The sequence below is a fragment of the Piliocolobus tephrosceles genome, chromosome X, assembly GCF_002776525.5.
Source record: "Piliocolobus tephrosceles isolate RC106 chromosome X, ASM277652v3, whole genome shotgun sequence".
NCBI lineage: Eukaryota > Metazoa > Chordata > Mammalia > Primates > Cercopithecidae > Piliocolobus > Piliocolobus tephrosceles.
In genome coordinates, this window is record NC_045455.1 from 18,133,222 (window position 1) to 18,147,705 (window position 14,484).

A 14,484-nucleotide genomic window follows, 5' to 3' on the forward strand; every position below is an offset into this window, starting at 1 on the left:
GTTAGTGCTAGCCAGGCAAGAAAGAATAGTATGGAAGGAGTTTTGTTCATTTGAGGACTGAAAGAAGGCCCATGAGGTTGGAGCCTGGATGACAAGGCAAGTGAGTTTATGAACCATGTGGAGAGCTTTTGTGATTGGATCCTCAAGCGCAGTGAAGGGCTAACATCCATTCATATAAATCGTAAACTGCTCAGTGAATATTTTTATGCCTTCATTGTTTCCTAATACTTAACAGCAGTAGCAACTTTTTGGACAGAAGCTCTAGACCTGCTAATGCTGCTTTTTTTCATTGTACAATGTCCATAACGAATTTCCTCTGATCTGAGGCCCTGTCCTACAGGGAGAGCCCTCCCTTCACTCCGCAAATGCTTAATGTTTATGCATTCAGTAGGAGGAGGAGATGCTATTTTGTTTGCACAAACAACTACAGAATGAACTGTTTCCACTTTAACTTGAGATAACAAAGCCACAAACATTGCAGGAAACAAAATAGTGCAACGGGTGGTATATATGAAGTGACAGGGTATTTAAAATCCTAAGAAAATTTGACACAGTGAAATGTACATAATTTGTTAAAAGAATTATCCCTTTTTTTTTTAGATGGAATCTCACTGTCGCCCAGGCTGGAGTGCAGTGGCACAATCTTGGCTCACTGCAACCTCCACCTCCCAGGTTCAAGCAGTTCTCCTGCCTCAGCCTCCCAAGTAGCTGAGATTACAGGCGCCCGCCACCACGTCCAACTAATTTTTTGTATTTTTAGTAGAGATGAGGTTTCATCATGTTGGCCAGGCTGGTCTTGAACTCCTGACCTCAGGTGATCCGCCCACCTTGACCTCCCAAAGTTCTGGGATCACATGCCCAGCCCAAGATTTATCCTTTTAACAGATATTTTAGAGAGGATTTTTCCTTCTTAATACTGGTTTCCCTAACTAGATGTAATTTTGCTCCTAAGTATGAAGATGCTTTATCTCTAAAGAATTACCCTTTTAAAAGATACTTGAGAGATAAAGTATCTTCATACTTAGGAGCAAAACTACATGTAGTTAGGGAAACCTATGAGAAGGAAAAATCCTTTTTAACTGTACCTACAAATGGCACACTGTACTCAAAGATATACAAATCTCCTGTAACAACAAGGAAGTATATAAATACCAAGAAGACTTAGAGCAGTTGAAATCCACTCACAAATGCTGCAAGCAGTGGTTACTCCCTTATGCTTTTTAAATATGTTCAATTCTGGTTTCCTCAGACCTTGGCACTAATGTTCCCAGTGGCCCTTCCAAGCCATGGCGGCCCAGTCCCTGGGAGTTATCTGTCAGAGTGATACTTATCCCAGTAGACTCAGTTGATCAGGAAAAATAGACCTGAGTGAAGGTTGGAAATGTGTTCAAAATAGACATGCAAGCTGAGTTGTCTCCTGTATGCTTCGTTAGAAACAGAATCCTAGTATAAAGCAATAAATTAATGTGCATATTAAGCTCTTGTTTATCATAGAAGCATTCCCAAAGGATTTGCTCAGCATAAAAGGATTTGCAGAGTTCAGGGTCTCTGAGGTGTGAACTGTAAGCTGGCATTAAGATTAAAATGATTTTTTTTTTTTTCTTAAAGATCATGAAGCACTGATTTGGGCCTGGGGGTAGGGAAGGAGTGGGCTTGGTGCCTGCTCAGTGAGAGCTCCTGAGGCTCTGGATCTCCCTTCTTCTTGCAGTTTCCCTGCAGCTCTCATGCCTGCTGCACCTGTTCATGCTGTTTATCTTCAGACTCCGACTGGCTGTTCATATATTGCCACAATGTCATGAGGATTAAGAATTCGGAAGCTTTGGCCAGGCACAGTGGCTCACGCCTGTAATCCCAGCACTTTGGGAGGTCGAGGCAGGTGGATCACGAGGTCAGGAATCCAAGACCAGCCTGGCCAAGATGGTGATACCCTGTCTCTACTAAAAATACAAAAAAATTAGCCAGGCATGGTAGTGGGCGCCTATAATCCCAGCTACTCGGGAGGCTGTGGCAGAGAATTGTTTGAACCCGGGAGGCGGAGCTTGCAGCGAGCCGAGATCATGCCACTGCACTCTAGCCTGGGCAACAGAGCGAGACTCCGTCTCAAAAAACAAAAAAAAAAAAAGCTTTGAGCTTTCTGGAAAAGTTCTGTATACATTTACATATTGTAGCTCTCCTTGGATCTTAAGCTATGCAGAATACATTAACTGAGAAGACAGTTCCTTCTGTTTGTAGCTGGAAATTTGAGATAGGCTATAGTGTCCTCCCTCCCAACTTAGGACCTTAACAGAAACGTACAAATGGGGTATGAAAGAGAAAATCTTCAGACAAAGCCAATTTAAGTGTTACATTTTAATAGTACTGAAATGGAAGAATTGTCCACTTTTTAAGTCCTCAGTTGTCCTAGGACTTTTTAGGGTTAAGAGGTTTTAGCCCTTTCTGCTTTGTGTGTTCTGACCTTCCCTGTCAGCTTGTGTAAAGGAAGAGCCCTTTTGTCACCCCAGTCACTGATTTTGCATGAAGCAAAGTTGGAAATAGACTTTTCTTAAGGTGGACTTTCTTAGAATTTTATATTCAAGGACAAAAATGAATCAAAAGCATGGAAATACTGATATGACCATAAATATTTTTATTAAATGTGAAAATACAAGGGCATAAAAATAGTACCCATATTTGTAGACATGTCTGAGACCCATTTCAAATATTAGGTTCCTTTTTTATTTATTAAAACACTACATTGAGATGGATTAAGTTACTTAGTCTTTTTCTCATTCAAAACAAACTAAAACCTCATGGTAAGAGTAATATTTTCACAAACATCTCCAATGTTTACCTCCTCCTTGCTCGGCTTTCCACTGCAGGTAAGTGTTTCAGCCACAGACAAGTGCAACAAAACCAGTTACTATACACAAAGCCACGCAGTGGCTAATTTTACTCTTAAATCATTCAGCAAATGAGATCTTCTGTAAACAAAAAGAAAAAACCCCAAATAATCCCACTTCTTAACGTCATTTGAAATTACAGGATAAATTGCCACTAACAAAAAAAGGAATGATCTGATTTAGGAAAAGATATTAGTTGTTGGCAAATTAACATTTGCCTTCTTCCATTATAAATTTGGAAAAGTCAACTACATTCAACAAAGTTGCATGAACTTCTCTAGGTTATACCATTGCCGTGTGCTCAATGAAAACTTTGCAATGCCCATCACCAGGGCCCTGTGTCTGTAACCTCACCAGGGAGCCATTTTATGTAGTTTTTTCATGGTAAATGTCAAAGACACCTTCTGATCCATTTAAAGGTGAAATTTTTCATCATCCACGGTGAGTAGAAAATGGTATCAATTTCAAATTGTGGTTTTATTGGCTACCTTTTTTACAGTTATGTTTTCTCCTAAACTATGGGTAGTTTTAAAATTCCATCAGGGCAACAAAAATTTGTTTTCATACCAATACTTTAAAAAAGATTTTTAATACTGACTAAAGACATTGTAGAATTAGTAGTATGTTACATCCGATTCACATTAATAAGCTGTCAAGAATTTTTTCAAGTTTTCATCTATTCATGGTAAGAAAGCACAAACTTTCAGAACTGAGGAATGGATTAAATTTCGTCTCCCGTTTTGGAACTTTTCACAGTGCTTCTAGACTGATGTGTCTAATATTTCCTGCTGGGCCAAATATCCACAAACTACAGACCACTGATAACTCCACCCATGGAGCTCACCAAAAAGGAAAGAAGAGCAGAATATAACAGAGCTATGGCTAGGGTACCCCTCTCTGATTTCACTTTTCCTGAGAGAGCCATAAAGGTTACCTGATGGCCGGGTGCGGTGGCTCATGCCTGTAATCCCAGCACTTTGGGAGGCCAAGGTGGGCAGATCACGAGGTCAGGAGATCAAGACCATCCTGGCTAACACGGTGAAACCCCGTTTCTACTAAAAATACAAAAATTAGGCATGGTGGTGCACGCCTGTAGTCCCAGCTACTTGGAGGCTAAGGCAGGAGAATCACTTGAACCCGGGAGGCGTCCCTGCACTCCAGCCTGGGCAACAAAGCAAGACTCTTGTCTCAAAAAAAAAAATAGAAAAAAGTTTACCTGGCACCGGCAGTCCCCAAGGGAAAGTGAAAGTAGTACGGTTTTACAATGGCTAATGATACCCTACAGTCAGGCAAGGCGAATGACTAGCTCTTTACACATCCAGGCTGCTGCTCAGTCACAGTTGAGGGGAAGCAGGGGGTGACTGTCTTTCCATTTGGGTGGACACCAGAAAATTGCCAATGGCCATCAAGGCTGAAACTCAACAGCTGTTACTTTCGTCATGAATCAGCAAAACAACAGATTGCAGAGAATTCATTTCCCTCCATGGCACTGGCATGTGGCACCAGAGCTGCTTCTCTCTCTTCACTGACAACAGGCAAGTAACTCTGCACATCAGTTAAGATGACTAAGCTAAATCCATGATCAGAATTTAGGAACTGAAACTATGGTTGTTACAAGCGGAGAAAAAATGAAAATGCAAACAAGCCTCTGGGCAGTGGGTGGGAGGTGGCCAGGCCCCGGACACGTCTCCTGTGCGGCCCTTGACCCCTTGTTGTTGGCAACTGTCGTGCTCTCCAAGTGGAAGGGCAAGTAATTTGATATTTCCTTTTTTTCTGATTCTATATGAAAATTCTTTTCAAAGTAGGTAAAAGCCATCACTGTATTTCAAAGAGGTCAGTGACATATACAAAAGGAACGAGACTGAAAAAGATATTGCTGACATAGCCAGTAGTGAGATTACTAAATAATAGAAGTGCCTTGGAAATTATTTTTACACTGGCTTGAATTCAAACACTGAAGCAAAATGAAAGCTGCAAGGTGTTCACTAGTTTTCCAAATGCATTGTGAAGTTTATTGGTAAGAAATAGACTCCTAAATAGATGCAGAAAGCACTTAAATGTTTTGCTCAATTCAACTATGTGGTTTTTGTCTCCCAGTTAAAAGTTTGTCCACGTATGTTTCAGGATATGACTACAGATGAAAACGGTTTGTGCTTTGCTGTTATGGATGTCTGTGGTCAGGATATCTCCCATAGTGAATTAAAATGCTTGATTTCATTAAAAAAATTAGACCCTTTAATGGTTAAAACACTTCAAAATGCTTTGAGGCAGAAACAAAACCTTTCCAGAATAAAGGTAGCAATTCCTATCTGAAGTAATTCCCTCAGCTTTCAAATGCAGCATCAAGAGTTCCATAAATTTTCAATATTCTTGATTAAAGTAAAGTAACATTTTTTAGGGAAAAAGCATTCAGTATACAAAGACTGAATAGTTCACTTCTTAAATAGTATCTTCTTAAAAGGTAAGAAGAACATATCTCAAGAGGAGATGCCATCTTATTAAATGAAACAACAGTGGAAATACAGCCAGACCTGACTAAACTTGCAAGCCTGTATTTTCTTGTGGGCAGGAGAACTTCAGAGGCATCAGGATCTGGTAGCAGGGCAGGCCTACTGTTTAATACATACCAGCAGACAAGTCCCATGTGGGAGGCACCACAGACCTTTAAGATAAGGTCAAGCCTTGGTATAAGAGAAGGAGAAGCTGCCCACAGTCTTTACTTAAAAGTGGGAACCATGGCATTCTGTATTTATTTATGTTGACTGTGTAACTTTACGTTTCTAAGCCAGTCTTGTTACATGAAATTCTCTATAAAAACTCAGAACTTCAGTTGTTTAAAAGTATTTCAATCTGCACTTCAGCAGTATTATTTTAAATACCACCACTATTTTATCTGAACCTATTTTACCTATAACTTTTAATTTTTTGTGTTTAATATTAAAAGGGTCCATAGGAATTTATAGATTCAAGTTTCAGTATTCTTCAGGTACTGAACCCCCCCCCAAAAAAAATGTGCATTTAACATTAATCCAAAGTATAAGCCTGGATATATCATCATTTGGTGGCAGGGTTTCTAAAAGATGGTCTCTTGCTCCTTTTTCAGTAACAGCCATGTTGACAGACCACAGAGGTGTAAACACATGCACACTAAAGATTTCACAGCTACTCACAAGTGACTAGATCACATCGAAGCACAGCTCAAAAATGTTCATGTTCTCTTTAAGAATACCAACCATTCTCATGAAGATTACAGCTCCTTCTTACATTTGTAGGCACTGACTTACTCTGCAAGGCTGTGAAGAGAAGAATCTCAGCTCCAGTGTAGAAAAATACAGAATACGTGAGCACGTCCACAGGTGAGGCTGCCTCAGACCACTTCCTCCAGACAGCATAGAACAGATACAGGCTACTCTGTCTGAAATAGAACCATTGCTTGACTCCCTGCTGTTGCAAACCCATTAACCATAAATCTAACAGGGATAAGAACAGATTTTTTTCTTATTAAAGCAACTCTTTGGTTATGGACAAACTGAAAGATTTGAATTTTTTTTTCATTAGGGTCCCGGAGGAAGATTTCTTTGTTTTTAATCTTTAAAAAAATTAAGGAAGAAGAGCAGAAAAACAGTTGGTTTAATTGAAGTGGAATTTAAATCGAAATGGTCCGCCTGAGCTGAAGGGATTGAACCCTTGCCATGAGTTCCAGCTTCTGTGGAAGGGGTTGCCGCCACCTCCTTGCTGGCTCTCTGCATCCAAGGGATCTTCTCCGTCATCAAACTTCTTTCTCATTTCTAGAAAGAAATCAGAAAATTAAGAACCAGATAATATCTAAGGTATAGGGGCAGGGGGAATGTTTTCTTTGGGCAAAGGAGGGTGGATGGGCTTGAGGAGCTACTTACTTTTCAGTTATCGAGAGTTGTGCCTGACGTTCAAATCCAGGCTCTCCCATTCCCACCCAGAAGAAACAGACTAGAGAAATTAACCACAGAGAGGATGAGGTTCAGGCCCCTAAATCTCACTCCAGAAGAAGCTACCCAAGCTTGGTAACTACCCAGTGAAATTATTTGGAAAAAAATAATTCCAGAAAAAGAAACTTCCAAAGGTCTACACTTGCAATGAAACAGCCAGCTCACTACCCTAATCCCCAAAATGAAGTCTGTAAGGCAATGACCTCATCAAGCATCTAATTGAGCATTCTAGAGACTCAGTTTAATCCAAACAGCACTAAGGCTCCTCAGACAAGACATGAGGGGAGAGGGGCCTCCATAATATACGACTCCAGGAGACTCACCTTTCCCTCCCATGCGATTGGTGCCCCCACAGCGGGGCCTCTGAGCCCTGAGCAGAAAGAGACCAATGCAGAGCCATGGGAGAAGGCAATAGAGAGGAATATTGCAAGGATAGGAAAAAACAGCTCTTGTCCTCAGAGCCATTAGAAAAACCCTGGAAGACAACCTGGACAAATACTATTCAGGACACGGGCATGGGGAAAGATTGCTTTTGGCGTTTCCATTGTGAAATTGCAACAAAAGCAAAAATTGACAAATGAGATCTAAAGAGCTTCTGCACAGCAAAAGAAACTATCAACAGAATAAACAGACAACCTACAGAATGGAAGAAAATTTTTGCAAACTATGCAACTGACAAAGGTCTACGATGTACAAGAAAATAACTCCATTAAAAAGTGGGCAAAGGACATGAACAGACACTTCTCAAAAGAAGACATATATGTGGCCATCCATCATATGAAAACAAGCTCAACATCACTGATCATTAGAGCAAATAATTAGATCATTATTGCAAATAAAAAATGGCTATTAAAAAGTTTAAAAAAAGATGCTGCCAAGGTTGTGGTGAAAAAGGAACACTTATACGCTACTGGTGGGAGTGTAAATTCATTCAGCCATTATGGAAGACAGACAGTGGCAATTCCTTAAAGACAGAAATACCATTCACCCCAGCAATCTCATTACTGGGTATGCACCTAAAAGAATATAAATTGTTCCATTATAAAGACACATGCACAAATGCCCATCAATGATAGACTGGATAAAGAAAATGTGGTACATGTATACCATGGAATACTATGCAGCCATAAAAAATGAGATCATGTCATTGCAGGGGCATGGATGGAGCTGGAGGCCACTATCCTTAGCAAACTAATGCAGGAACAGAAAACCAAATACCACATACTCTCACAAGTGGGAGCTAAATGATGAGAACTCATGGACGCATAAAGGGGAACAACAGACACTGGGGCCTATTAGAGGGTGAAGGATGGGAGGCAGGAGAGGATCAGGAATAATAACTAATGGGTTCTAGACTTAATACCTGGGTGATGAAATAATCTGTACAACAAACCCCCATAACACACATTTACCTACGTAACCTGTACATGTACCCCTGAACTTATAAAAATAAAGACTTAGCATATAGCTAGGGTTTTTAATAAATGGAAAATAAAGAATGCAGAAAAAATGCAGATACAAAAATAATCCCAAGTCCCACTTTGCTCTCTCTCAGTAACTTGTCCTTTAGCGGTTCAGATACTTAGAGAAAAGCCAGTTCATTCTGGGAGGTTAATCTGAAACCACACATTTAGGAGTAGGAAACCCACCAGTAAAATGGAGGGCTCTTATGCTAAGTATTAATAACTAAGTGGGTATTGTAGTTGATCTGAAACTCAGCTTTGTTTTGCAAAAGCTAATGCAGTTAGACTCAGGCCCCATATCTTTGATACCTCACAGGCAAAATTAATCTAGGGTGTTAGCACTTAGAACAGTAGAGAACTCTGCATAGTGGGTGATAATAGCCCCAGAGAAAGGATGCTGTGAATGGAAAGAGAAGTGAATTCAGCTATATCCACATCATGTAATTACTTAAAAATTCAATGGAGTGGTCTGTACACATTTCAAAGAATGAGGTAACTTTTTCAATGACAAAACTATAGCCAAGATTTATTTCAAGTGAAAATTAAGTTTCAGATTGGCATAATCATGTGATTCTACTAAACATATTCATACATATATGATACATGTATTTTGATATGTGCATAGTAAAAAACTTTAAAGTCTTTAAAAGAAAAGATAGTTCATCCTGAACATAAGAACAAGAGGTAAGAAAAAGGACCTGCAGCTCTTTCCTCAGTGCATGCCTCTCTGCAAGGACACTCATCCCCTTGGTTGGCTCCCTGCTACCTTAAAACTTAGCACAAAGTCCCCCTCAGTCCTCCTCCCATAAGAAGATCCTGACTCCCAGTCTGATACACTATCACTGCTGTGCACTGCACAAACTAAGAGGATTGAACTGCTCAAGGCAGGTTGCAGCCACTCAATATTTGCTGAGTAACAGGACAGTATGTATCCAATACTCCTTGATAAGGGAAGTGCATTTCTCCTTTCTCCTTTACTGGATTATAAATTACTTGAAAACAAAGCATCATTTACCTTCAATTCCACTGCATAAGTAGGTGCTCCAAAAAGATTTGACAAAACTTTCCTCCCTTTGTTTGTCTAGCTCAGATCATAGCTTTGGCTCCCACTGACATGGAAGGCCACAAAAAAGCAGTGTCAGCTTAACATGAAATTCTCTGGCAACAGCAAAGCATTGTCCAATATTACCTCAATGCTTAGCCTGTCTCCCTCTTATTAAATTTCCAGGCCATATTAGTGTACGGCAAAAGCACACACGTGGCCAGGTGCAGAGGCTCACACCTGTAATCTCAGAACTTTGGGAAGCTGAGTTGGAAAGATCACTTTAGCCCAGGAGTTAACGACCAGCCTGGGCAACACAGTATCACCCCATTTCTACAAAAAATAAAAATTTTAAAAAAGAACACCCATATAAGCCTGTTGATCTAATGATCATATGATTCAGGGCAAGATTCCTGGTGAACAGATATGGGGCAAAGCAGGCCCTAGGCCAGACATCTGCTGTTCTCCCACTCAGTGCAATCCAGCCTGGCAAGCTGGTTTCCTCATCAAGCTCCTGTGAGCTTGGTGGAGAAAATTCATCATTGACCTTTGAGGTTAGAGGGAACCTGAGAGATCCTCTTATGCTCAGTATTGAAAAAAACTGAGACCAAAAAGTTCTGATAACTTGTTTGAGTAGGAAAAAGATTCAAACTCAGGCCCTCTGATTCCACATGTGATGGTCTTTCCACTGTACCCTGCAACAGGAGCATAAGAGGGCTGAGTGAGGAGGGCAGGCATACAACTGGACCTCTGGAACCGGGCTCAGGACCCGTCACTGCCTATACAGCCCCACATGCAGAACCCACCACGCGTTCCACCCTCGCTTCTAACACCACCTCTAGGATGAGTCAAAGGAATAAAAGTGAATAATACCTGGATCAGAGAGGACTTCTTTAGCAGCTGCTATGTCAATGAACTTTTTCTCAGCTTTTTTCTTTTCTTCTTCGTTCTGGAAGTTATCTGGGTGCCACTGCAGTGCTAATTTTCGGTATGCTTTAATGATTTCTTGCTTTTTGGCATTTCTGAGGTGTGGTAAAATAATAATTAGTGGAGAAATGTCTAACATACTATCATAAAAATCAGAAGAGCTGATTAAGATCCCACTGGCAATTAACAAACTGGTGCTATAAATAGTTCCAATGGTATCACAGACCATAGATCTGCATACAGTTCTGGATGATCATTAAAGCTGACATCAGGCTTCCCTGGATACTCACTAAGATTACTGAGAATAAAGCACTCCTGATCTTTAGAATTTTCCCTTTTTTAAAAAAGGTACATCAACGAATTTTTGAACTTTCTGAATTTCCGAGTTACCAAAATTCAATTCTTGGCATTAAAAAGATATGACTCTGACCGCCACTTTCAATTATGCTTCTGCATTAGCTTACTTAATAGTAAGCACAAAGATTCCAAATTTTGAAAGATGATGGTTTACTTAGCGAACCACTGGGGGGTGTATCATTTACTTAGTATGTACTTTTATATAAAGGTAGATCTTAATTTCAGACTTAATTCTGAAAGCACTACTTTATTTTTAGGCCTAGAGAAGGCTTTTTCTTCCTTTTCCATCTCCTCCTCCATCCCCACCAAAAGAAAGCTCACTCCTACCCCTTTACCCTTCTTAAAAAATCTAGGCCTAGGACCCATTCATGCTACAGTGTCATCTTTGTTGCCAACTACTAATTCTCTGTGGCTGCATTATTGGTCTCTATCAAAGAAACTTGCCTATAAAATACTCAAAGTAGCTTTCTAATGTTAAAGATTGTTAGGGTTTAATCCATATGACTGAAATTACATAAGTAAAGAAAATGAATCAGAGAGGAAAAAGAGCAATGATTAGCTTTGAAACAGAGTTGATTAAAAATAGCAAAGTAAATTTTAAATTAATAATTCACCTTTTTACTCCCAAGATTTTATAATAATCTCGTTTCTGCGACTGTTTCAATAATCTTTGTGCTTTCTCTAGACCTTCTCGAATCTGCTGATCATTTTCATTGTGTTCCTGAGCAGTTTCATAATCCTGAATCGCTGTCAAAATATGTTTAAGATAATATTGTTAAGGCAAATTATAATTTGTTGCCTTTTCTTATCCTGTAAAATTGATGCTGAAGTCATCATCCCCCAACCCCTTCACTCTTTGGTCATTATTGCCAAAAACCTTACGTGATACCCCATTAGTAACTCTGATCAAGAATATTTAAAAGAGGCCGGGCACGGGGCTCATGCCTGTAATCTCCTCGCTTTGGGAGGCCGAAGGGGGTGGATCACTAAGTCAAGAGTTCAAAACCAGCCTGGCCAACATAGTGAAACCCCGTCTTTACTTAAAAAAAAAAAAAATTAGCCAGGCATGGTGGCACACGCCTGTAGTCCCAGCTACTCGGGAGGCTGAGGCAGGAGAATCGCTTGAACCTGGGAGGTGGAGGTTGCAGTGGATGACATCGCGCCACTGCACTCCAGCCTGGGTGACAAAGCGAGATTCCATCTCAAAAAAAAAAGGTTTAAAAGGCATCATAATTAAAACTGAGTTTAGGTAGTTTATTATTCTCATTCAACAAAATGTACTGCTGTTTACTTGTCCACCCTCCCGCAAGATCTCTCCATACCCTCTGGGTAAATACGTTAATGTCAGCACTTTATCCAGAGCAATCTTACCACCATTAAGACTGAAGTGATTCTTTCCTGTGTAACAAAGACAGTGATAAAGCAAATCTGCCTGGTCAGTTATGGATTGACAACAGTACAGAAGAATTAGATGTTTAGAAAGGGATCAGGAGGTGTGTTTGGTCAATAGGAAGCTAGAAAAAAAAAATTACAGAAAGAAAGGGAGCAGAAGGAGCTGTCCACAATCTGAATGACTCAGTAACCCACAGGCTCTAACACTATTACAAACCTAAGTGTCAATCAAAATACAAAACACATACAGTCCCAGTACAGGGAGTCTGGTGACTATCCACATTACATCTTTTGTTTTATTACACAGTATTTAAAAAAAAAAAAAATTTAAGAGACGGGGTCTCTCTCACTTTGGCTCACTGCAACTTCGACCTCCCAGGCACAAGCCATCCTCCTGCCTCAGGCCCATGAAGTAGCTGGGACTACAGGCATGCACCACCACGCCCAGCTAACACACAGTATTTTAAATGCTTAGAAAATACAAGGCACCTGGGTATCTAGTATCATGCAGAAGAGAGTCAACACAGCAGTCCTGAGACTACTATCCTTAGAAAAGTCTGCTGACAAGGTTGGCTTACTGCTGATGTGTGGGAAGCCAGATTTCAGGAGTGTTCCCAACATTCCATGGTAGGAATGACTCATGGCTGAACTGTTTGTATGAAAAATATAGTTTATGCCAAACATCTTTCCTTCTGGGAGTCTGGGATTTTGGTGCAGGCCAGGCAGAAGGTGTCTAGTGACTAGTCCCCAACAAAAACTCTGGGTGCAGTGTCTCTAACGAGCTTCCCTGGTAGACAACATTTCACACATTGTAGAATTTCTCATTGCTGGAAAAATTAAGCTTGTCCTTTGTGACATCACAGGGAGAGAAGTCCTGGAATCTTCTGTCTGGTTTCCTCCAGATTTTCCCCCTTACACCTTTTCCCTTTGCTGACTTTGCTTTTTCACTGGAATGAAAGCCCTGAGTACAACTATATGCTGAGTCCTGTGTATCTTCTTACCAGATCACCAAATCGAGATGGTCTAGGGAAGCCCCCACTCAAATTTTTCTCAATATTCTCCCTGGATAGATAATTCCGATAATAGATTGCTGGGTTCAAATTCTTGTTTTTATGAAAATGCATTTCACTAGGAGAAAAGACATCTGAACACTCATCTTGGCAATAGCTGAACACAGAGGGAATGTAAGGCACCTTGGACAGATTAAAGTGAGAAAGATATTGGGGTAAGACTGAGACAGCCAAATGCAAAGGGGTTCCCGGAAAAACTCCATCTGGCCTGCACGCAGGGAGAAGTGCCCACTTGCACTGGGGTGGAGCCTCGGGAAGTTTGCACCTTTTGCAGCGGGGAGGAGCCTGGCCCCTCCCTCCTCTTCCTGGGTGGAACCTGGGATTCAATCTGTAAGGTGGGAAGCACACTAGCTAGGACTCTGGCCTTGTAGACAGTCCCTGTTTCCTTTTCACCCAATAAATCTTGCCCTCTTCAAATTGTCTGTGAGCCGAATTTTTCGTGGCTGTGTGACAAGGGACCCCCTTGTCTTTAGCTGAACTAAGGAAAGAGTCCTACAACACGACTAACAAATTTTGACAGGCTACACACTGCATAGAAAAACGAACCGCCACCACCTTTGGCCCTGTGGCACTGGGGAAGGGGACCCTTCCATCTTTTATCCTAAAGTGAATTCTCGCATCAGTGCATCATTCAACTAAATGTTACTACGGCCCAACCCACGGGACGTAAAAAACTTCTCCCAATTTAGTATAAAAACAAAACCATCATAAATCGTAGTAAGGTTTAACTTTACAATTAACACCCATAGCACAACACACAGCTTAGTAAGGAAACAGACCTTGAAGGAATACAACAGGAAAATGTTTCAGTATACACACAATTTTCCTACTTGTGCAGACTCTACATTTAAAACATGTTTTCATTCTTACATGTTCAGGGTATCTCCCTAAAGCAGTCTTTTGTACGTATTTGTGTTAGAATATAAGGTGAACACATCTTCCCAATATAAGACAAAAATGTAAAATTTAGGTTGTTTCCTATATTCACATAATTGCAGATAACTAATTAGAAACCTAAGTATGGATGATGTAAGACTTCCCACAGATATAACTAGATACACCATTTTAAATTACACTTTCTCAGACTCCACAATCTAAGAGACAATCTAAGAAAGAAAAAAAAACCAACAGACAAAAACAAGCAATGGGGAAAGGACTCCCTATTTAATAAATGGTGTTGGGAAAACTGGCTAGTCATATGCGGAAAACTGAAACTGGACCCCTACACATTATACAAAAATTAACTCAAGGTGGATTAAAGACTTAAATGTAAGACATAAAACCATAAAAACCCTAGAAGAAAACCTAGGCAATACCATTCAGGACATAGGCATGGGCAAAGACTTCATGACTAAAACACCAAAAACAATGGCAACAAAAGCCAGAATT

The 14,484-nt window shown here is 40.4% G+C and overlaps 1 protein-coding gene across 2 annotated transcripts in view; it reads right to left on the reverse strand.

Annotated features, from left to right (window-relative positions):
* Positions 1-2,603: 2,603 nt before the first annotated feature.
* Positions 2,604-14,484, reverse strand: part of LOC111546581 (dnaJ homolog subfamily C member 3) — a 107,848-nt gene continuing 95,967 nt past the window's right edge. For both annotated transcript variants that reach the window (XM_023218049.2, XM_023218051.2), the window contains exons 10-12: positions 11,248-11,380; positions 10,223-10,371; positions 2,604-6,667 (exon numbers count right to left, since the gene is read on the reverse strand). In XM_023218049.2, the coding sequence (XP_023073817.1) occupies positions 6,510-6,667; positions 10,223-10,371; positions 11,248-11,380 (440 nt within the window). In that variant the 3' untranslated portion in view covers positions 2,604-6,509. The remainder of the gene's footprint in view (positions 6,668-10,222; positions 10,372-11,247; positions 11,381-14,484) is intronic.